This window comes from Bombina bombina, chromosome 7 (assembly GCF_027579735.1).
Source record: "Bombina bombina isolate aBomBom1 chromosome 7, aBomBom1.pri, whole genome shotgun sequence".
Classification (NCBI taxonomy): domain Eukaryota; kingdom Metazoa; phylum Chordata; class Amphibia; order Anura; family Bombinatoridae; genus Bombina; species Bombina bombina.
This window is the reverse complement of record NC_069505.1, coordinates 389,321,649-389,347,246: the sequence shown is the minus strand read 5'-3', so window position 1 is coordinate 389,347,246 and position 25,598 is coordinate 389,321,649. Positions and strand designations below refer to the sequence as shown.

General features: G+C 42.2%; 1 protein-coding gene across 2 annotated transcripts in view; it reads right to left on the bottom strand.

The window, feature by feature from the left end:
- The window catches only part of ACY1 (aminoacylase 1), a 104,796-nt gene extending 80,437 nt beyond the window's left edge, over window positions 1–24,359 (bottom strand). Inside the window, exons 1-4 of one of the 2 annotated variants that reach the window (XM_053721121.1) lie at window positions 24,257–24,359; window positions 13,756–13,840; window positions 6,959–7,023; window positions 3,748–3,852 (exon numbers count right to left, since the gene is read on the bottom strand). In XM_053721121.1, the coding sequence (XP_053577096.1) occupies window positions 3,748–3,852; window positions 6,959–7,023; window positions 13,756–13,840 (255 nt within the window). In that variant the 5' untranslated portion in view covers window positions 24,257–24,359. The remainder of the gene's footprint in view (window positions 1–3,747; window positions 3,853–6,958; window positions 7,024–13,755; window positions 13,841–24,256) is intronic. The other variant, XM_053721122.1, reaches the window with a different exon arrangement.
- Between the last annotated feature and the right edge of the window lie 1,239 nt (window positions 24,360–25,598).

Here is a 25,598-nt window from a genome sequence, read left to right as displayed (position 1 = left end):
CGCTGTGGGATGTGCAGCTTCATATCCCATAAGGCTACCACTTTTACATCACACACTACGGGGGAGTCATTTAACATTAAAGGACTTTTGACATGTGAAACATCTTTCGTCATATACCTCCTGAATTGTAAATGTGGGGTCCAATATGTTGGACGTACCTGTCGTAAAATCAAAAAAAGATGGGGGGAACATGCCTATAATATCAAAAAGCATTCCAAGTCCCACAGTGTATCTAGACACTGTCTAATGTATCATAAAAAACAAAAGAACCCTATGAGCATCATACCTATTGAGGCGATTTCTAGATCATTCCCTAACTCCTTCCTTACTCTCAGAAAAAGAGAGACCTTCTGGATTAAAAAATTACAAACTCTACAGCCAGATGGTCTTAATGAGAACCTTGACATGGCGGCATTCTGATGACCGAACAATTTATGGTGCTAGGGGATGGGGATATCATACCCCACTCTCCCTCTCCCCCTCCATCCTGTCCACTAGTGTTCTCCCCTAATGATGAATTGTGAGATCGGTTTCTTTAGTTACCAATAGGTTGTAGGCTTGATAATGTAATAGCTGCCATTACCCAAGGCTAGCTAAATATTGACTCACAAATTGTCAATTCCCTGTACATAGATGTCAGTTAACTCTCACACCCCTAACATATTTTATTATATTATACACTTACACATTCTTTCATTCATTTATATGATTAGACCACCACAAGCACCATATGAGTTTTCATCATCAGTTAAACAATCTATCCCATCTTTTACCCATTATTCTATTTTCTAGACACACTGTTAGTTACAATGACACACCACTTATACTCACGTATTACAAGTATTGTATAATAATGTTTCCACTAATAGTTTATAGTGATTTATCTATGGGTAACATTGGAGGCATCATCTAATCTATATTAACTAAAAAGTCACTTACTGGCACAGCACCACTACTGTATTACATTAGACTGACCGACACTGCACTACCTACAATATTAGATTATCACAGTCCACTTATTATAATTCATTTAAGTCAAGGTATATATATATATACATTATATAGATAAAAATATCAGTTTACACTGGTTAAACACCACTGGGTCACTAGCACATCTATTACACATTAGAATCCCACTCACTATTTGTTCTCACTAAGAAGTACACAAAATAAAATAGGTTTATTATCACTTCCTTCTATATTATCACCATCACTATTATATTAGTACAGTGGGTTCAGCCCAGTATGGTACATTGTAACGAGATATAACAGCATCATGTATCTCTGGGCCATTAATAAATAGTTCCCTTGTTTGTTATATCCCCCACCCCCCCTCCCTCCGATCGTTTGCACGATACAACATACAATGACAGATTGTCCTAAATGTCAGGGTTCCGCTAGCAATAAATTTTATTATTTTTCACTTCTTATTATCTTTATTTTTTATTTTAGTTACAAGACACATATCCCTGTGCGTTCAACACGATATAGGCACCTTATACCGAGGTCAGGACCAATACTGTCCTGGCTTACTGCAAAGGCTCTATAGGGTAGGTAAACATGCCTCACAAGCCCTCAGACCAATAGTAGTAGAGTAAATGGGAGGTGTGCCGTAAGGGCGTGATGAAGAGTGCTCTCATTCGCGCTCCCATTTCTGGGGCTAACATGTATGTTAATTCAAAAGGAATAGGATTTGATCAGGTGCTTATCCCGCCCACAACAAGCATTCTCATTGGAGCGGATGTACACTCCCCTTAGAGCCACCAGAACGATTGGAGAATAGCTCCGATATTTTTAAACAAAGTAACATCACATAGTTAGAGAGTGAGACGCATCCGAAGGCGTCTGGGGTCATCCACAAACATCGAGTAGGATCTAGCAATTGGGTAAACAGATGCCTTTTGGCACAAAAGATCGATATGAAAGAATTACATTGACAATAAGGTATTCATGTTAAGAAGGCTTTTACGCTAAGACACGCAGAATTTCATAATGACAGCTCTATGTTTGCACACAGCCCACTATACATTGATCACCACTCCTATACATAGATTCAATATGCTTTCACATATTGAATCCAACAAAGGTTCTCATATGGGGCTGGTGATACTATTAATATCAGGCCGGTAAGGCACTTATAGATCACATATGAGCTCCGGACTACCTTCCGGTTGCGCTTTGACCTCTCATAAGTACAACTCTGGAGATGGGCACCAAATGAACTACTGAGTACTTGTCATTATTCCTTTGTGCTAATCAAATGTAAATGTGTTATGTGTATGAGATAAACTTTTAATGTGTATGTACTGTCATTAGATAAACTTATATTGTGTTTGTACTGTTAGGTGGTCACTATGGCAACAATTAGCAACAGGGGTTGCAAGCTAGGTGGCGTGTCAGTTTGCTAATTAGGTGCACACCTGGCCACACCTTTCCACCCGAATACTAACTAAATTGTTACCATAGTAATTGATTGAGAAAGATCACACATTGGCTGGATTTTTAATTGATTGTCCAATCAGATAATGTTTTAGTTTTTTAATTTAGTATATAGCAAGTGTATTTTTTAATGTTTTATTATAGCCTGATGAAACAGCCCATAGGCGGCTGAGAAACGCGTCGCTGTGTTATTAAAGATTTTTACTTTTATATACACTTGCTGGTGTGGTATTTTGACCTAATAACCTGTTGTGGGGTTTCATACACCCCTCTCCTATCCACCGTTATACTACTGGAAGCGGAGGATCACTTGCCGTGGTTTGTCTACTGGGCGACTTATGGTTCCAGCTTGCTGATATTGCACCTGGAGGTGCTTTGTTTCCTGTGAGTATACCCATTAGGGCTATATTCTCCCTGGGCTCAAACAATACTAGGCCATGTTGGTTTGCCTCTCTCTTTTCTAGGCATAGGATCTTAGGCTCTCAAGGAACACCGACTGGATCTATTTGGAGGTATATCAGTGAGCTGAACTACTGTGAAGTTTCAGCCTGCCCCACTAGCACCACCTGGGTGCTTGACGTTTGTGAGTATATATAGTGCCTTCTATATATTTATTTCTTTGTTTTGGTGGTACTGGGCCATGGTGGCGCCTCTGTGTTCTTCTATTTGCAGCTCTTGTGAGCTGCTGGTGCAATGCTGAATACGGAGAGCGTATTGCTCTCCGCATTCAGCGATGTCTGTCAGACCTGATCCGCACTGTCGGATCAGGACCAACAGACATTTGATAAATAGGCCTCTTCAGGTCTAACACGATGCCAGGTTAGCGTACATGAAAAAAATAGTTATCTTAAGACACGTTATTGAAATATTAAAAAAGAATAATAATTATAGATACTGTAAAATATATATATATATATATATATATATTCTATTGATTATTTTGACATTTTTAGTACATCTATATAAATTCTTAATCATTATTAATATTTTTTAATATCATTCCCATAATGCACCTTAAAATAACTAATTCTTCATGTGCGCTATGTATAGTATAAGGGAGACCCTAAAAGGCTTAAATGTACAATCACAAATAAAATCTATTATATAATATTATATAACATTTATGATCAGATACATAATGTATTGGACAAATAATAGGAGTATCCTTGTGATTTTTTTATTATTAAATATATATATGTGTGTGTGTGTGTGTGATAATGTTAATGTAAAATATATATATTTACCTATCTTATTTATGTCATAATTACAAAATGAACATTCTATCAAAGGTATTGATTGGAACCTTACCTCAAACACAGGAACCACATCCGTATGGGAATTCAGGACTACAGACTTCAGCTTGGGATTGGACCCTCTCCAAGACAGGATCAGGATGACGCGGCCAGGAGAAAACTAGGGAGAGGAACATTGGCATTCAACATATTAATTAGATTAAAGATTTTTCCTTTCATGATTTAGATAGAACATACAATTTTAAACAACTTTCTTATTTACTTCTACTATCAGATTTTCTTTGCTTTGTTGGTATCTTTTGTTGAAAAGCAGGGACCTAAGCTCAGGAGTGTGCACGTGGCTGGCGTATTATATAGCAGCAGTTTTGCAAGAATGCTATCCATTTGCAAAAGCCCTAGATGGTAGCGCTATTTCCTGCCATGTAATGCTCGGTGCCTACCTAGGTAATTTGATAATCATAGTAACCTTTTTTTTAAAATTATATGCCCCATTTTTGGGTTTCATATCCTTTTAGCGGGACATGATGTACTATATGAGCTTCATTGTTTTATCATCCCCAATGTCTGCCGGCTTCTCCTCTGACAGGTAGCAATACGCTGCCCGCACTTACCATTGCATGAGTGCTTTTGTGCGCCCGCGTGCAAACCTGCCCCCTACCTATGCTGTCAATTTCCCTGGTCAGAAGAGACCTGGGATATTAAAATGATCCACCTAAGAGGTAAAGAACAGGGTAGGGAAGCAGCGGTCTGATGACCACTGCTTCATAAATTCTGACTGCCAGTTCGCTTGTGCAAACCTGCAGTCAGAGGAGAGAGAAGGGCTGGATAAATTGAGCCCTTTATATGATAGAGAAGCAGTTAACCATTTTATTTATTTTTTTGCATGAAAAAAGTAAAAAACTGTTTAAATTTAAGGTGAAACTAACAGGAAGTAAATGATTGCGTACATCTGAGTCCTTACTGGTTAACAAGGACAACTCCCACAGAAACAGGTGAGTTTATTCAGTCTAGGAGCATCCATTTGTCAAAAAAATAAAGTTCTGTAATACTCAAAAAATACTATAATCTTACATTCCAACAAGTACATATTTCCAGGACTCAAAATTTTCACTTGCCCACTAGCCATTGGCGAGTAGAAATTGCACTGTGGCAAGTAGTGAAAGATAGTGTGTGAATGTTAAATCAACAACCTATACAAATGGACATCAAATGTATATATTTTTAATATTTGCAATACAATGACTTAGTTTGTTATGGTTTAAAATAACAAATATGAAAAATTACTAAACAATAAGGTGTTTCACAATGGCTAGACATATTCAAAGAGGGGGTGCGGTCATGGGTGTGTTGTGGGCAGGTGATAGGTGGGATCAGTGGCGAGCAACAGTTTGGCCTGGCTAGTAGCTTAGGACTTTAAATTTTGAGCCCTGCATATTTAAATCTGCAACAAGATGCAACTGTGGAATTAGATGGAAAAGCTAATCTGGGCCATACTGAATACAGACGTCCCTAATCACTTGGGGACAATAATATTATAGGTTTAGATACTACAGCTGATTATGGCCTCAAGGCAGAGATGAAATATATCTCAGTTCTTGTCTAACTTTCACTATTGCCAACGTTTCTGTCTCATTCGATCCCATTCGTTTTTAATGATGATATAAACTTATAGATTACACATTTATAACCATGAACCAATGATGTCATTAGTTTGCAAAACTAATTTTAGTCAATCATAAGACAGACGCAATATTGTTAGGGACATAAAGAAACTCAAAAACTGTGCATACAGGTTGCTTTAGCACACTGGTTTTCAAACCTATCCTCAGACTTCCCCTAACAGGCCACATTTTGAGGATATCTGAACTGAAGCACAGGAGAAATAATCAGCTGATTAATAAATATGGTTATTTTACCTTCCAGTGATTTAGTAAATGACAGATTGTTAGATTCTGAAAATGATAGAACTGTCAAAATTGAAACGTGAATTTGTGCGTTTGAATTTGAAATAGAAGAATTTATAGAATACAAAATGCATTAGCAAAACGGCTTCTAATTACTCACACACATTTCAATTCAAAATATGAAATTCAATTTGACCTTTCTATCCCTTTAAGTAGCACTTTTTGTTGAGAGTTTACGGAGGAAGCTAGATTAGAGACAGCGTATTAAACAGTTTGTATGTATGTCCGCGACTAGTCATTTCAATAGTGTGGGGAAATTAATAGACAGGCTGATAGTTAGATGGTTTGGTGGGGTAAGAGAGAGTTTCTAACTGGTTTAATTGGTGGGTTTAAAAGGTCAGGAAACGAGCCAGAGGTGAGAGATAGGTTAAAAAAAGAAGCAGAGGGAAGGCTGAGAATTGAAGGTTAACAAAAATTGTATCTGTTTGGACGATAAAGTTGATACAAAGGATGAGTAATAGATTTGGTCAGTTTGAGTTGTGTGAATAGATAATGAATTTGTAATAAAGGAAGTGAGCATAGTGTGATTTCCTCCTTCAGCAGAACTTGTTTGGAGATAGGGGGTTCATTTCCTTGTTTTAGTTATTCTTATCCCTTAAACATATCAAAAGCTACTAAGAAAAGCTTTCCCTTAGTGATGTGAGTGGTCACTCATGGACCATCTTACACTTATGGTAAACAGGAAAAGGAAAATTAAAAGGGCCACCTTCAGACCTTTGTAAGGGATAATACTGATTTATATATCATCAATAGTACGATAAAATGCACTAACTTATTATTTTATTTTTGAAGTTTTATATCTGTTTAAGGCCTGAACACAAAAGCATACCTCCAGCATCTTGTGGCATTGTCACAGGTTGGGAAGTATGGCCGACTTTATGCCTTTGGCTGAGCCCACAATAAACCCAGACAAACCCATACCCCACCAGATGCACTCATGCCCTGCCCAGACAAGCACATGCCCCGCCCAGACACACTGGTGCCCCGCCCAGGCACCCACATGCCTGGCCAGACACACCCACACCCTACTATGCACACCCATACTCCGTCCAGGCACACGCATGCCCCACCCAGGCACACCTGGACACACCCATACCCTATCCAGTCACACCACAGCATGCCCATAACCCAACAGAATAAATCTGGCGTATGAATAGTGCTGCTCTGGCTTATTGTGAATTCCCCTTTTTCTACATCTGTATTTTATCTTCCTTTTGCACCATCCTCCCTTAATCTTCCCCGTATTTTCTATTTCCAGGTGATTTCTTTCCCTTCTTGAAATATTCTCCCAACTCTCATTACCTCAAGCTTTCTGCTCTCCAATCCAATGTCTTCAGCCATTCCAATCAGGTACTGTATAATTCCATCTGAAAGAGACACATTTATAGATTTAATTTACCTGCACTATATTCCCAGTAACTGCAAGAAACAATATGACAAATCAAAGTACTGCAACAGCAGATATTATAGCAGAAGAATAATGCACTCCCACTGATACCAGCGTCTACATACAAGGGTTCCAAGCCTGGATAGTAATAACCATATGGACCAAGACAATGGGGACATATGTATCAAGCTCCGAATGCAGGCTCGCCAGAAACAGCAGTTATAAAGCAGCGGTCACAAAGACCGCTACTCCATAACCTGTCCGCCTGCTCTGAGTACGATCGGGTTGATTGGCACCCCCTGCTGGTGGCCCATTGGCCGCGAGTCTGCAGGGGGCAGCGTTGCACCAGCGGCTCTTGTGAGCTGCTGGTGCAATGCTGAATACGGCGAGTGTATTGCTCGCCATATTCAGCGAGGTCTGGCGGACCTGATCCGCAGTGTCGAATCAGGTCCGCCAGACCTTGATAAATATGCCCCATTTTGAGTCCACGGCTTGAGTAATTACTGTTGGGAACCAATACCCAAGCTAGAGGACATGGATAAATAGGGAGGGACAAGACAGGCAGTCCTAAACAGAAGGCACCACTGCTTGAAGAACCTTTCTCCCAAAGGTTTTGAAAAAAGTATGTAGAGAAGACCAAGTTGCAGCCTTGCAAATTTGTTACACAAAAGCTTCATTTTTGAAAGCCCAAGAAGAGGAAACAGCTCTTGTGGAATGAGCCATAATTCTCTCAGGAGGCTGCTGTCCAGCAGTCTCATAAGCCAAACGAATTATACTTTGTAACTAAAAAGAAAGAGTAGTAGCAGTAGCTTTCTGACTTTTACGTTTCCCAGAGAAACAGACAAAGAGGGCAGAAAACTGTAGAAAATTCTTAGTCGCCTGTAAGTAGAATTTAAGAGCACGTACAACATCCAAATTGTGTAACAAACGTTCTTTGGAAGAAGAAGGATTAAGACACAGATAGGGAACAACAATTTCCTGATTGATATTTCTATTAGAAACAACCTTAGGAAGGAAACCTAACTTAGTACGAAGAACTGCCTTATCGGCATAAAAAATAAGATAAGGGGAATCACACTGCAGAGCGTTCCAAGACTCTTGGAGCAGAAGAGATAGCAACAAGAAACAAAACCTTCCAAGATAACAACTTAATGTCTATAGAATGCAACGGTTCAAACGGAGCCAGCTGTAAAACTTTAAGAACAAGATTAAGGCTCCAAGGAGGAGCAACAGACTTAAAGACAGGCCTGATTTTGACCAAGGTCTGATAAAAAGATTGCACATCTGGCACATCCGCCAAACGTTTATGAAGTAAAACTAATAAAGCAGAAAACTGACTGATGAAAAGATAAAATTCTAGGAATTCTAATTCTACTCCAAGAGTAGCCCTTGAATTCACACCAATAAAGATATTTACGCCATATCTTATGGTAAATCTTTCTAGTAACAGACTTGCTAGCCTGAATCATAGTCTCAATGACCGACTCAGAAAAACCACGCTTAGACAGAATAAAGCGTTCAATCTCCAAGCAGTCAGCTTCAGAGAAACGATATTTGGATGGAGGAAGGGACCCTGAATCAGGAGGTCCTTCCTCAGAGGTAGTCTCCAAGGTGGGAAAGATGACATCTCCACTAGGTCTGCAAACCAGATCCTGCAAGGCCACGCAGGGGCTATTAGAATCACTGACGCCCTCTCCTGTTTGATACGAGCAATGACTCGTGGAAGGAGAGCAAAACGGAGGAAACAGGTATGCCAACCTGAAAACCCAAGGAAACGCCAGAGCATCTATCAGAATGGCCTGCGGATCTCTTGACCTTCAACCCTACATTGGAAGCTTGGCGTTCTGACGGGACGCCATCAGATCTAACTCCGGCACCCCCCATTTGAGGACTAAGCTGGAAAACACTTCCGGATGAAGTTCCCACTCCCTGGGATGAAAAGCCTGTCTGCTCAGAAAATCTGCTTCCCAGTTGTCTACTCCTAGAATGTGGATGGCAGATAGACAGCAATTGTGGGTCTCAGCCCACTGAAGAATCCGAGTAACCTCCTTCATGGCTAAGGAACTCCGAGTTCCTCCCTGGTGATTGATGTAAGCCACAGAGGTTATGTTGTCTGACTGGAACCTGATAAACTGGACTGAGGACAACTGAGGTCAAGCCAACAGAGCATTGTAAATCACCCTCAACTCCAAGATGTTGATAGGAAGAGCAGACTCATCCGAGTCCAAAGGCCCTGAGCTTTTAATGAGTTCCAGACTGCTCCCCAGCCCAGCAGGCCGGCGTCAGTGGTCACGATCACCCAAGAAGGTCTTCGAAAGCATGTGCCCTGAGACAGATGTTCCTAAGAAATCCACCATGGGAGAGAATCCCTTGACGACTGATCTAACTCTATTCTTTTAGATAGAGCGCATGGTCGCCATTCCATTGTCTGAGCATGCACAACTAGAGAGCTCTCAAATGGAATCAAGCAAAAGGAATGGTGTCCATGGAAGCCACCATCAGACCGATTACCTCCATACATTGAGCCACTGAAGGATGAGAAGAAGCCTGAAGAGAGAGGCAAGAGGAAATTATTTTGTTTTCCCTGACCTCTGTCAGAAAAATCTTCATCAATAGAGAATCTATTATGGTGTCTAAAAACACTACTCCTGTAGTAGGGGAAAGGGAGCTTTTTTCCAGATTCACATTCCAGCCGTGGGAACGATGAAAAGACAACAATATTTCTGTGTTAGATTTTGCTAGTTGAAAAGATGGCCCCTGAACCAATATGTCGTCCAGGTAGGGTGCCACAGCAATTCCATGAGAACGGATCACTGCCAAAAGAGCCCCCAGAACCCTTGAAAAAATTCTGGGCTAGACCAAAGGGAAGGGCCACAAACTGGAAATGTTTGTCCAGAAAGGCAAATCTCAGGAATCTGTGATGGTCCCTGTGAATAGGAACATGAAGATACGCATCCTTTAGGTCTATGGTTGTCATGAACTGACCCTCTTGTACTAAAGGAAGAATGGAGCGTATAGTCTCCATCTTGAAGGATGGTACTTTGAGAAGTTTGTTTACACACTTCAAGTCTAGAATGGGACGGAAAGTTCCCTCTTTTTTGGGAACCCCAAATAGGTTGGAGTAGAACCTGAGACCCTGTTCCTGCACTGGAACTATCACTCCTAGGGAGGAAAGATGTTGTATACATTTCAAGAACGCCTCTCTCTTTATCTGGTCTGCAGATAATCTTGAGAGAAGGAATCTACCTCTGGGAACAAAAGTCTTGAATTCCAATTTGTAACCCTGGGATACTATGTCCACAGTCCAGGGATCTGGGACATCTCGTATCCAGGCTTGAGAGAACTGAGAAAGTCTACCCGCACCTGATCCAATTATGGATCGGGGGCAAATCCTTCATGCTGATTTGGAATCAGCTGCAGGTTTCTTTGATTGTTTCCCCTTGTTCCAAGTCTGATTGTGTTTCCAAGAAGACTTGGATTGTTCCTGCTTGGAAGAAAAAGGGGAAGGCTTTCCTCTGAAGTTACGAAAGGAATGAAAATTACTCTGACGTCCTTTATGCCTATTCTTCTCATCTTGATGTAGAAAAGACCCTTTTCCACCCGTAACATCAGAGATTTCTGCCAAACCGGGTCCAAACAAGGTTTTGCCCTTGTAAGGATTCAGGAATCGCCAGACGCTTGACTTTAGATGAAACGTCCGCAGACCAGGATTTCAACCATAATGCCCTGCGGGCTAGGACAGCAAAACTAGAAGTTTTAGCTCCTAGTCTAACAACCTGTAAAATGGTATGTGCAATAAAGGAATTGGCCAATTTAAGAGCTTTAATTTCATCCAAGGAAGTCTCTACTTGAAGAGATTCAGACATGGCGTCAAACCAATAAGATGCCGCACTAGTCACGATGGCAATACACACCGCAGGTTGCCATAGGAGACCTTTTTCAAATAAGCATCCAGCATCTTGTCCATCGGATCCTTAAAAGAGCAGCTATTCGCAATAGGAATAGTGGTTCTCTTAGCCAGAGTGGAAATGGCCCCTTCAACTTTGGGTACAGTATACCAAGGGTCTTTTATGGAGTCCTCAACAGGAAACATTTTCTGAAAAATGGGAGACAGGGAAAAAGACACCCCTGGTCCCTGGTTTCTCCTATTTCTGTGAGATAATCTCCCTAGCACGGTCCGGCACAGGAAAAATCTCAGAAGTGGAAGGTTCATCAAAGTAACTATTAAGTTTACTATATTTCTTAGGAGTGACAACGACATGGGTATCAGAGTCATATAAAGTAGCTAAAACCTCTTTTAACAATACACAAAGGTGTTCAAGCTTAAGTCTGAAGGATACCACCTCAGTCTCAGAAGAAGGAATTATACTGTCCGAATCTGACATTTCACCCTCAGAAAGTCCCAATGTATCTTCTTCATCAGACTTATGAGAAAGGGCAACTTGGGAAGCAGAACTGAGGACAGGTGCCTTACTTTCTGAAATTCTAGATTTCCTCTTGCGTTTTCCCTGTAATCTGGGAATGCTAATGCCGCAGATACCGCTGAAGATACCTGGGCAGCAATTTCTACTTTTACATAAACTACACTAGTAGTTATAGAGGAACCGCAGGGCACTGCATGTGACCCCATTGAGGCTTGGGACGTAGCAGGAGAAAGCTGAGGTATTATTTTAATAGCATCATCCTGAGAGACATTAGGCTCAAAATGTTACCTTTATTTTGCAAGGTTTTCTTGACACATGAAGAACAAAATTGCATAGGAGCTGCAATTTGTGCATCTAAACATAATAAGCATAAATTCATAAGAGCAGGCTCTTGCTCCATATCAGACATGTTGGGAAACAGTAAATAAACTTGTACAGATAAGTTTAAAAGATTTTAATAGTAAAATAAGACAAGGAAAAAATACACTTTACATTTTATCCCAAATTAGGATCGATCCCCAGCTAAAATTATGTGAGAAAAGTTAAGAAACAACATTTAATAAACTTCAAATAAACTTCTAAAATACCCCTCAGGCAACCCCACACCTCAATTACTGAGGTGCCTTACCGCTACCAATTAAGACCGAATCACCCAGAAATGGAGAAAAACAACTTTTTCCTCTGAAACGTTATGAAGTAAAGCCGGTCATGTGACCACAACTGCCAAGCTCAAATTACTTATGCGACACAGAGAGGCATTAAAAATAGCTTCCTGGTACACTGAGTAGCAGAAGTAACCATTTTTTCAAACCTGACAGTTTAAAATGTTACATCGTTTTAGTTTAAAGCAAAGGGGAAATGAATAAGCTGCTGAACTAGAAAATTCAGCCTAACTTTCAGTTTAAGCTTGTATTGTTTTATCAAGTAAATATGTGTCAGAAAATAAAGCCTAATAAAAATAGTTTACCCTTTCTTTTTAAAAGAGTTTAAATGTTAGTCTCACACATGCTACAGTGCCTGCTTCATGCCCCAGTGTAACCCATACAACATGATTACCTATGTCCCAATAAAAAGCAGTGTCTTTTAATTTGTTAAGTGCATGGTCTCCCCAACTGGAAGAAAAGGCCCTTACCTGCTCTGCGGGCCAACATGTAGACAGTTACAAGGTATGAGAAGACACAGTTATTCACAGAGACCTTTGAAAAAGAAAGAACAGAGTAGCCAACTCTGGCTTTCTAAACTTGGGCAGCAATTGTTAGGAAAAAGCATAAAGTACCTATTTACAAGTTCCTAACTGCTTTAAAGCCACCACTACCCGACTGCAAGGAATAACGTGGAATATGGCTATACCCCAGAACTTGCTTGTAGATTAAATCAAAAATTTTCTTCAGACACCTAAACTTCACCTCCTCCATGCACCAAAGGCAAAGAGTATGACTAGGGGTTGTGGGTAAGGGAGTAATACTTAACAGTTTAACTAAGGTGCTCTTTGCCTCCTCCAGCTGGCCAGGAGAGATATTCACAACAGTAATTTCTCAAGCCGTGGACTCACCATATCTAAGGAAAGAAAAGGGTACTAAATTCCTCCTTCCTCTGCCGCGGCTCCTCGCTAAACTCAGCGGCTCTTGCCGCCCACTTTTATCAATGAGGTGACGTTTTCACCTCTAAACCAATAGCCATGCTAGTCATATGACGGTGCTCTGTTTGCTAGCACGGCTATTGGTTTAGAGATGGAGACGTCACCTTACTGAGAAAAGAGTATTGTGCCGTGGGGGGTCAGAGCCGCTGAGTTTAGAAACTCAGAAACGGTACATTTAGTCCTTTTTTACAGACTGATCACTGAAAGTCCTGTTTATTTTTAGTGATGGTAACTCTAGCGATTTTTTAAATGCTCTGATTTACCATCACATTAAGAATACTATGTAGCACCAAGATATATATATTTTCAATATCATGTTGGAAAATATAATACTAAAAACACAGTACCAGTAGCTTTTGTTTCTTCTATTTAGTAATGTGATCTAGCCCACAATGTTTACATAATCATATTTCATGTATCTATTTATACAACCCTGAAATACACAGAGAGGACTGAAAGATATATATAGATCAAATGTGGAAGCTGATACGTGTACAGTACTCTTGAAATAATATTTCGGCAGTGTATTACAAGGTGTGTGCCTATACTAGTATGTGCGGTGCACATGCTGTGTCATGTACTGAATTTTCAATTAATGATCACAAAATTATGCAAGAGAATACAGTAAAGTGTGTGAGACAGCTACTACCGTAGTCTGGATTTGGCTGCACTGATCGTATTCTCAGATATTCCCGGAAGTGGCTGGTTGCAGGATCCTCAGAAGCTAAGTCCATCTGTTATGAATAAACACTTATTTATAGATAGATGCTTAATATTTACTGTATATACAACGCCCCAGGCACAAACCTATAATCCCTAATTATCCTTCAAAGATTACAAGTTTGTTATGTAATGCTTACAGACAGTTAATACCTTCACCTCTCACAGGAGGACTGCAGGTCATCTCTTTTCTAACCACTCCAATGATAAGAGTGCTGCAGAATGTCACTCTCTTAAAGGGCTCGATATATCGAAGGCTTCGTCTCGCTACGACTGCAGGTTATCACAAGAGAACCTGCAGTCAGTATTTATCAAGCAGCGGTCATCAGACCGCTGCTTCCCTACCCTCTTCTCCACCTCTAAGGTGGAGAATTTCAATCTCTGCGGTCTCGTCCGACCGGGAAGATTAACAGCTCCTGCCCGTGCGTGATTGGCTGGATTGCATGCGAGCGCAAAATATTGCTCAAATGCAATCTTAAATTCTGGCAGCGGATTGCTGCCCGCCAGACGCGAGCTGGGGCAGACAGGGGTGCATATGATTGCCCCTGTCCACCGTAGCTTGATAAATTGAGCCCAAAGTGATGGTAAGTTTCCAATTCGTATAATCAGATACGGAATGGAAACAATATTTTAGATGGGACTCTAATTCATCTATTCTAATGAAGATACTCTGTAACTTACTTTTTAATAAAGCAATAAAATTCAAATACCCTGCACTCCGGATGTCCACTTCAAAAGTAAACATTTTGTACTGTTCTCCAATCAGTGCTCTAGCCACAACCACAACAAAAAAGTTGTCTGAATGCCGTATGGCTAGAGCACCGATTGGAGAACACAAAAAAATACTTTAGAATTGGGCGACTGGACTGCGGGGTATTAGAATTTCATTGCTATATTAAAAAGTAAGTTATAGGCCATTTTAATTAGAATGGATGAAGCCCGACTATTTATAGTTTTCATTCGGGATCTGATTATATGAATTGGAAACTTTACTATCACTTTAAGCCTTTATAATGCTCGAACTATCACTACACCCTAATGAAAAAATAAAAAGCATCATGTTATTTGTGCGATAGTATCTCTCGTAACAATGTGGTTAAACATTTAAGTCCTGCTGAGTAGCTGCAGCACATAGTAAGACCTGAGCAGGACACGACTGCTACGTATGTAGCCCTCATCCACCAGTCATAGGGGTATATTTATTAATGTGCAAGCGGACATGATACTATGTAGTGTATAATGTCCGCCGCACATCGCATATGCTGTCGGCATTTATCATTGCACCAGCAGTACTTGTGAACTGCTGGTGCAATGCCGCCACCTGCAGATTTGCGGCCAATCGGCCGCTAGCAAGGGGTGTCAACCCGATCGTATAGGATCGGGTTGATTTCTGTCCGCGGCCTCAGAGCAGGCGGACATGTTATGGAGTAGCGGTCTTTAGAGCCTGAAGGCTCGCCGGAAACAAGGGGCACAGAGCTTGATGAATCAGCCCCATAATCTATTTTGAAACTGCAAAGCGGTACCTTAGCCTTTAAAGGTCTCCACTGATGTGAGATGATTTTAGATGACTCGTCAGTACTATAAGATCCCTCTAATAATTTTAGAAACACAAATTTTATGTTGAGAGCTCTTATCTCACTGTGAAGCATTCTAGAGGCGAAGGAGAGAAACCTTGATTACAATATAAGATTTAAAAAAAAAAATCTATGTGGTTTCTCTCCATACAAGTTGAAAGTGAACATGATCCCTAGAGCGCAATGGCATTTTATGTTCATCGGGATAGCGCAATAATAAGTTGCCCTAAACACAACATAAATACATTTAAAATGACAGCTACACTCATATAAACACTATCTGATAAAAAATTATTCATATAAATATTTTTTAAAAAAAGGGCTCAAAAGGTATAAGGCTTATGACAAAGTGTTTGACTGCAAAGAGCTATAATGTATATATAAATAAATATGCATGTCTAAATGTGTGTGTGTGTGTTTATATATATATATATATATAAGTATATAAGTGTGGGCATATGTATTTATGTGTTTTACTGTATAGCTACTGCACATATGTGGAGAATGTTATTTTTATTGTAAATACATAATTCAATATATCTGTTTCTCTATACCGGTGTGCCTGCCTGTCATCTGTCAGTACAAAACCCACTCTTGTGCCCAGTGAGACTCTCTCCTCTTACTACAGGCAATAACCCCCTCTGTCTCTCTATACTGGAGTGTCTGCCTATCCTCTGTCAGTACAACACCCACTCTTGTGCCCAGTGAGACTGTCGGCTCCTACTATAGGCAATAACCCCCTCTGTCTCTCTATACTGGAGTGTCTGCCTATCCTCTGTCAGTACAACACCCTCTCCTGTGCCCAGTGAGGCTGTCGGATCCTACTACAGGCAATAACCCCCTCTGTCTCTCTATACTGGAGTGTCTGTCTATCCTCTGTCAGTACAACACCCTCTCCTGTGCCCAGTGAGACTGTCAGATCCTACTACAGGCAATAACCCCCTCTGTCTCTCTATACTGGTGTGTCTGCCTATCCTCTGTCAGTACAACACCCACTCTTGTGCCCAGTGAGACTGTCGGCTCCTACTACAGGCAATAACCCCCTCTGTCTCTCTATACTGGAGTGTCTGCCTATCCTCTGTCAGTACAACACCCTCTCCTGTGCCCAGTGAGGCTGTCGGATCCTACTACAGGCAATAACCCCCTCTGTCTCTCTATACTGGTGTGTCTGCCTATCCTCTGTCAGTACAACACCCACTCTTGTGCCCAGTGAGACTGTCGGCTCCTACTACAGGCAATAACCCCCTCTGTCTCTCTATACTGGAGTGTCTGCCTATCCTCTGTCAGTACAACACCCTCTCCTGTGCCCAGTGAGACTGTCAGATCCTACTACAGGCAATAACCCCCTCTGTCTCTCTATACTGGAGTGTCTGCCTATCCTCTGTCAGTACAACACCCTCTCCTGTGCCCAGTGAGACTGTCGGATCCTACTACAGGCAATAACCCCCTCTGTCTCTCTATACTGGTGTGTCTGCCTATCCTCTGTCAGTACAACACCCACTCTTGTGCCCAGTGAGACTGTCGGCTCTTACTACAGGTAATGACCCCCCCTCTGTCTCTCTATACTGGTGTGCCTGCTTGTCCTCTTCAGTACAACACCCTCTCCTGTGCCCAGTGAGACTCTCTCCTCTTATTACAGGCAATAACCCTATCAGTCTCACTATAGTGGTGTCCCTGCCTGTCCTCTGTCAGTACAACACCCTCTCCTGTGCCCAGTGAGACTGTCTGCAGTTACTACAGCTATTAACCCCCTCTGTCTCTCTATACTGGTGTGCCTGCTTGTCCTCTTCAGTACAACACCCTCTCCTGTGCCCAGTGAGACTCTCCCCTCTTACTACAGGCAATAACCCCATCGGTCTCTCTATACTGGTGTGTCTGTCTGTCCTCTGTCAGTACAACACCCTCTCCTGTGCCCAGTGAGACTGTATGCAGTTACTACAGGTAATAACCCCCCTCTGTCTCTCTATACTGGTGTGTCTGCCTGTCTTATGTCAGTACAACACCCTCTCCTGTACCCAGTGATACTGTCTCATCTTACTATAGGGATAAACCCCCCTCTGTCTCTCTATACTGGTGTGCCTGCCTGTCCTCTTCAGTACAACACCCTCTCCTGTACCCAGTGAGACTGTCTCCTCTTACTATAGGTATAAACCCCCCTCTGTCTCTCTATACTGGTGTGCCTGCCTGTCCTCTTCAGTACAACACCCTCTCCTGTGCCCAGTGAGACTGACTGCTCTTACTACAGGCAATAACCCCATTAGTCTTTCTATACTGGTGTGTCTGCCTGTCCTCTGTCAGTACAACACCCTCTCCTGTACCCAGTGAGACTGACTGCTCTTACTACAGGTAATAGCCCCCCCTCTGTGTCTCTATACTGGTGTGTCTGCCTCTCCTCTGTCATAACAACACCCTCTCCTGTGCCCAGTGAAACTGTCTGCAGTTACTACAGGTATTAACCCCCTGTCTCTCTATACTGGTGTGTATGCCTGTCCTCTGTCAGAAAAACACCCTCTCCTGTGACCAGTGAGACTGTCTGCCGTTACTACAGGTAAAAACCCCCTCTGTCTCTATATACTGGTGTGCCTGCCTGTCCTCTGTCATTACAACAGCCTCTACTGTGCCCAGTGAGACTGTCTGCAGTTACTACAGGTAATAACCCCCTCTGTCTCTCTATACTGGTGTGTCTGCCTGTCATTTGTCATTACAACACTGTCTCCTGTCCCCAGTGAGACTGTCTGCTCTTACTACAGTTATTAACCCCCTCTATCTCTCTATACCGGTGTGTCTGCCTGTTCTCTGTCTTTACAACAGCCTCTCCTGTGCCCAGTGAAACTGTCTGCTCTTACTATAAGTATAAACCCCCCTCTGTCTCTCTATACTAGTGTGCCTGCCTGTCCTCTGTTAGTACAACAGCCTCTCATGTGCCAGTGAGACTGACTGCTCTTACTACAGCTATTAACCCCTCTGTCTCTTTATACTGGTGTGTCTGCCTGTCCTCTGCTAGAACAACACCCACTCTTGTGCCCTGTGAGACTATCTGCAGTTACTACAGGTATTAACCCCCCTCTGTCTCTATATACTGGTGTGTCTGCCTGTCCTCTGTCATTACAACAGCCTCTCCTGTGCCCAGTGAGACTGTCTGCTCTTACTATAGGTATAAACCCCCCTCTGTCTCTCTATACTGGTGTGTCTGCCTGTCCTCTGTCATTACAACAGCCTCTCCTGTGCCCAGTGAGACTGTCTGCTCTTACTATAGGTATAAACCCCCCTCTGTCTCTCTATACTAGAGTGAGCCTGCCTTTCCTCTGTCAGTACAAAAGCCTCTCATGTGCCCAGTGAGACTGTCTACTCTTATTACAGGTATTGACCCTCTGTCTCTCTATACTGGTGTGTCTGTCTGTCCTCTGTCAATACAACACCCTGTCCTGGGTCCAATGAGACTCTCTGCTCTTACTACAGGTATTAACCCCCTCTGTCTCTCCATACTGGTGTGTCTGTCTGTCCTCTGTCAGTACAACAATCTCTCCTGTGTCCAGTGAGACTGTCTCCTCTTACTACAGGTATTAACCCCCTCTGTCTCTCTATACTGGTGTGTCTGCCTGTCCTCTGTCAGTACAACACCCTCTCCTGTGCCCAGTGAGACTGTCTGCAATTACTACAGGTATTAACCCCTCTGTCTCTTTATACTGGTGTGTCTGCCTGTCCTCTGTCAGTACAACACCCTCTCCTGTGCCCAGTGACTCTGCTCTTACTACAGCTAATAACCCCTTCTGTCTCTCTATACTGGTGTGTCTGTCTGTCCTCTTTCAATACAACAGCCTCTCCTGTGCCCAGTGACACTATCTACTCTTATTACAGGTATTAACCCTCTGTCTCTCTATACTGGTGTTCAACCAGTAAAAGAATGGCAGCACTCCAGTATCTCAAATAATTTCAGTTTATTCAAACATCATCTCCAAATGAAACAAACAACAACATTTCAGGCGTTAACCCTCAATCATGTGGCAACATGATTAAGGTTTAACACCCAAAACCTTGTTGTTTATTTTATTTGGAGGTGATGTTTGAATAAACAGAAGTTATTTGAGATACTGGAGTGCTGCCATTCTTTTACTGGTTGAACTTTCTGCAAGGACTTTTGTGTGAGGTCCTGAATGGCGTTTGTTTCACCCACTGGATGCACAAGTGCTGGATACACTCTATCTCTATACTGGTGTGCCTGTCTGTCCTCTGTCAGTACAACACCCTGTCCTGTGCCCAGTGAGACTGTCTGCTCTTACTACAGTTATTAACCCCCCTCTGTCTCTCTATACTGGTGTGTCTGCCTGTCCTGTGTCAGTACAACACCCTCTCCTGTGCCCAGTGAGACTGCCTGCAGTTACTACAGCTATTAACCCTCTGTTTCTTTATATTGGTGTGTCTGCCTGTCCTCTGTCAGTACAACAGCCTATCCTGTGCCCAGTGAGACTGTCTGCTCTTACTATAGGTAATAACCCCCCTCTGTCTCTCTATACTGGTGTGTCTGCCTGTCCTCTGTCAGTACAACAGCCTATTCTGTGCCCAGTGATACTGTCTGCAGTTACTACAGCTATTAACCCCCTCTATCTCTTTATACTGGTGTGTCTGCCTGTCCTCTGTCAGTACAACACCCTCTCCTGTGCCCAGTGAGACTGGCTGCTCTTACTACAGGTATTAACCCTCTGTCTCTTTATACTGGTGTGTCTGCCTGTCCTCTGTCAGTACAACACCCTGTCCTGTGCCCAGTGAGACTGTCTGCTCTTACTACAGTTATTAACCCCCCTCTGTCTCTCTATACTGGTGTGTCTGCCTGTCCTGTGTCAGTACAACACCCTCTCCTGTGCCCAGTGAGACTGCCTGCAGTTACTACAGCTATTAACCCTCTGTTTCTTTATATTGGTGTGTCTGCCTGTCCTCTGTCAGTACAACAGCCTATCCTGTGCCCAGTGAGACTGTCTGCTCTTACTATAGGTAATAACCCCCCTCTGTCTCTCTATACTGGTGTGTCTGCCTGTCCTCTGTCAGTACAACAGCCTATTCTGTGCCCAGTGATACTGTCTGCAGTTACTACAGCTATTAACCCCCTCTGTCTCTCTATACTGGTGTGTCTGTCTGTCCTCTGTCAGTACAACACCCTCTCATGTGCCCAGTGAGTCTGCAGTAACTACAGCTATTAACCCCCTCTGTCTCTCTATACTGGTGTGCCTGTCTGTCCTCTGTCAGTACAACACCTTCTCCTGTACCCAGTGTGTCTGCAGTTACTACAGCTATTAACCCCATCTGTCTCTTTATACTGGTGTGTCTGCCTGTCCTCTGTCTTTACAACAGCCTCTCCTGTGCCCAGTGAAACTGTCTGCTCTTACTATAAGTATAAACCCCCCTCTGTCTCTCTATACTAGTGTGCCTGCCTGTCCTCTGTTAGTACAACAGCCTCTCATGTGCCAGTGAGACTGACTGCTCTTACTACAGCTATTAACCCCTCTGTCTCTTTATACTGGTGTGTCTGCCTGTCCTCTGCTAGAACAACACCCACTCTTGTGCCCAGTGAGACTATCTGCAGTTACTACAGGTATTAGCCCCCCTCTGTCTCTATATACTGGTGTGTCTGCCTGTCCTCTGTCATTACAACAGCCTCTCCTGTGCCCAGTGAGACTGTCTGCTCTTACTATAGGTATAAACCCCCCTCTGTCTCTCTATACTAGAGTGAGCCTGCCTGTCCTCTGTCAGTACAACAGCCTCTCATGTGCCCAGTGAGACTGTCTATTCTTATTACAGGTATTGACCCTCTGTCTCTCTATACTGGTGTGTCTGTCTGTCCTCTGTCAATACAACACCCTGTCCTGGGTCCAATGAGACTCTCTGCTCTTACTACAGGTATTAACCCCCTCTGTCTCTCCATACTGGTGTGTCTGTCTGTCCTCTGTCAGTACAACAACCTCTCCTGTGTCCAGTGAGACTGTCTCCTCTTACTACAGGTATTAACCCCCTCTGTCTCTCTATACTGGTGTGTCTGCCTGTCCTCTGTCAGTACAACACCCTCTCCTGTGCCCAGTGAGACTGTCTGCAATTACTACAGGTATTAACCCCTCTGTCTCTTTATACTGGTGTGCCTGCATGTCCTCTGTCAGTACAACACCCTCTCCTGTGCCCAGTGACTCTGCTCTTACTACAGCTAATAACCCCTTCTGTCTCTCTATACTGGTGTGTCTGTCTGTCCTCTTTCAATACAACAGCCTCTCCTGTGCCCAGTGAGACTATCTACTCTTATTACAGGTATTAACCCTCTGTCTCTCTATACTGGTGTTCAACCAGTAAAAGAATGGCAGCACTCCAGTATCTCAAATAATTTCAGTTTATTCAAACATCATCTCCAAATGAAACAAACAATAACATTTCAGGCGTTAACCCTCAATCATGTGGCAACATGATTAAGGTTTAACACCCAAAACCTTGTTGTTTATTTTATTTGGAGGTGATGTTTGAATAAACAGAAGTTATTTGAGATACTGGAGTGCTGCCATTCTTTTACTGGTTGAACTTTCTGCAAGGACTTTTGTGTGAGGTCCTGAATGGCGTTTGTTTCACCCACTGGATGCACAAGTGCTGGATACACTCTATCTCTATACTGGTGTGCCTGTCTGTCCTCTGTCAGTACAACACCCTGTCCTGTGCCCAGTGAGACTGTCTGCTCTTACTACAGTTATTAACCCCCCTCTGTCTCTCTATACTGGTGTGTCTGCCTGTCCTGTGTCAGTACAACACCCTCTCCTGTGCCCAGTGAGACTGCCTGCAGTTACTACAACTATTAACCCTCTGTTTCTTTATACTGGTGTGTCTGCCTGTCCTCTGTCAGTACAACAGCCTATCCTGTGCCCAGTGAGACTGTCTGCTCTTACTATAGGTAATAACCCCCCTCTGTCTCTCTATACTGGTGTGTCTGCCTGTCCTCTGTCAGTACAACAGCCTATTCTGTGCCCAGTGAGACTGTCTGCAGTTACTACAGCTATTAACCCCCTCTATCTCTTTATACTGGTGTGTCTGCCTGTCCTCTGTCAGTACAACACCCTCTCCTGTGCCCAGTGAAACTGGCTGCTCTTACTACAGGTATTAACCCTCTGTCTCTTTATACTGGTGTGTCTGCCTGTCCTCTGTCAGTACAACAGCCTATCCTGTGCCCAGTGAGACTGTCTGCTCTTACTACAGGTATTAACCCCCTCTGTCTCTCTATACTGGTGTGTCTGTCTGTCCTCTGTCAGTACAACACCCTCTCATGTGCCCAGTGAGTCTGCAGTAACTACAGCTATTAACCCCCTCTGTCTCTCTATACTGGTGTGCCTGTCTGTCCTCTGTCAGTACAACACCTTCTCCTGTACCCAGTGAGTCTGCAGTTACTACAGCTATTAACCCCATCTGTCTCTTTATACTGGTGTGTCTGCCTGTCCTCTGTCAGTACAACAACCTATCCTGTGCCCAGTGAGACTGTCTGCTCTTACTACAGGTATTAACCCTCTCTGTCTCTCTATATTGGTGTGTCTGTCTGTCCTCTGTCAGTACAACACCCTCTCCTGTGCCCAGTGAGTCTGCAGTAACTACAGCTATTAACCCCCTCTGTCTCTCTATACTGGTGTGTCTGCCTGTCCTTTGTCAGTACAACACCCTCTTCTGTACCCAGTGAGTCTGCAGTTACTACAGGTAATAACCCCATCTGTCTCTCTATACTGGTGTGTCTGTCTGTCCTCTGTCAATACAACAGCCTCTCCTATACCCAGTGAGTCTGCAGTAACTACAGGTAATAACCCCCTCTGTCTCTCTATACTGGTGTGTCTGTCCTCTGTCAATACAACAGCCTCTCCTATACCCAGTGAGTCTGCAGTAACTACAGGTAATAACCCCATCTGTCTCTCTATATTGGTGTGTCTGTCCTCTGTCAATACAACAGCCTCTCCTATACCCAGTGAGTTTGCAGTAACTACAGGTATTAACCCCATCTGTCTCTCTATACTGGTGTGTCTGTCCTCTGTCAATACAACAGCCTCTCCTATACCCAGTGAGTTTGCAGTAACTACAGGTAATAACCCCCTCTGTCTCTCTATACTGGTCTGTCTGTCCTCTGTCAATACAACAGCCTCTCCTATACCCAGTGAGTTTGCAGTAACTACAGGTAATAACCCCCTCTGTCTCTCTATATTGGTGTGTCTGTCCTCTGTCAATACAACAGCCTCTCCTATACCCAGTGAGTTTGCAGTAACTACAGGTAATAACCCCCTCTGTCTCTCTATATTGGTGTGTCTGTCTGTCCTCTGTCAATACAACAGCCTCTCCTATACCCAGTGAGTTTGCAGTAACTACAGGTAATAACCCCATCTGTCTCTCTATATTGGTGTGTCTGTCCTCTGTCAATACAACAGTCTCTCCTATACCCAGTGAGTTTGCAGTAACTACAGGTAATAACCCCCTCTGTCTCTCTATATTGGTGTGTCTGTCTGTCCTCTGTCAATACAACAGCCTCTCCTATACCCAGTGAGTTTGCAGTAACTACAGGTAATAACCCCATCTGTCTCTCTATACTGGTGTGTCTGTCCTCTGTCAATACAACAGCCTCTCCTATACCCAGTGAGTTTGCAGTAACTACAGGTATTAACCCCATCTAAAGAAATCTCCTTTCTAATCATCACCTTCCTCTATTTCTCATTTCATTTAAACTTTTTTTTCTGATCATTCTCTCTCCTTGCAGACCAAACTATCTCCTCTATCTGCGTATTGATCCTGTCTTTCTCTTTATTTGCCCTCTGTCTCTAATCTCTCAATGCTTATTTCCTATCTTGTTATTGATCTCACCGTGTCAGTCTGTTGTTCCCTCTCAGCAACTTCTGCTGCTGTCACTGTGCCCTATGTACGGAGCAGCTGAGTATATAGCAGCGCGCACACACACACAGGCAAGCCCTGACACTAGCAGACGTGAGTAATCAAACCACGAGCACATCCAACCTATTCTGCTGATCAAGCATACTGACCAGACTCCTATTGTCTGCTATCTTCTATGTATACTGTATGCAGTATTTGTATTTACTGTGCTTTTTGCCTTATGTTTTTGACACAGATGTGAAATGTGAATATATTTTCACTTTTATGATGACTTTTGGTTTTTGACACATTGCCTGTATATAATTAATTTCTTTTTACATGCATATTTGCATGTTTATGTTAATTTTATTATATATTTATTATATATTATATATATATATATATATATATATATATATATATATATATATATATATATATATATAAAAAAAATTTATTTATTTATTTTCCCATGTAGTTCTCCAGACTACTATCTCTTCAACACAGAGTACCATCAGAACGAAAGAAAAAATAAAATAATAGAAGTAAATTGGAAACTTTTTTAAAGTGTATGCTCCGTCTGATTCAAAAGATTTTTGGGGGGTTTAATATCCCTTTAAAGGAAAAGACAAGATAGCACCAGTAACCTCATAAATGCATATATATGAAGATGAGGTCTTGAATCTCCTGTAATGCAAATAATGCCAGAGTTTCTAGAAAGAAAAAAAGAATAATATATATAAAATATATGCAAGCACATATCTACAAAATTCAAACTAGACCTATGCCTAGGGCAGCAAGAAATATTAGATATTTTAATAAAGTAGAAAATGTAATTATAATAAAAAGTAGTATTTGCTTATAGTTAAAAAATGATGTATTATAAATAAGTGTATCTTTGTTTTTGTTTCTCTCTAGAGGTGATCACAGCTAAGTAGCGCAGAAGTTAAACGTAAATTCTATAAGGTCGGGTTACCATGGCAAATAAATTGTTGTGGCGCGATTTTTGAAAAAAAACGACGTCGGATGGAGGCGTTATCACAACGTTAACTTACACCTACGCGAAAAGAGCCTCTGTACACACTGAGCAAAATATTTCAATGAAGATCAGGTACTAAAATGGAGTCTTAAACTACTTTTAGCTGTTGGCAACTTTGTTAGCTTACGTTTCATTTTTACGGCTCAATGGAAGCAAGCCCTAAATTGTTAATATCTGGGAGATTATAAGGGTGATGCTACTAATTAGAAAGACCTTAAAGGGACATGAAACACAAAACATTTATTTAATGATTTAGACAGAGCATACAATTTTAAACAACTTTCCAGTTTACTTCTA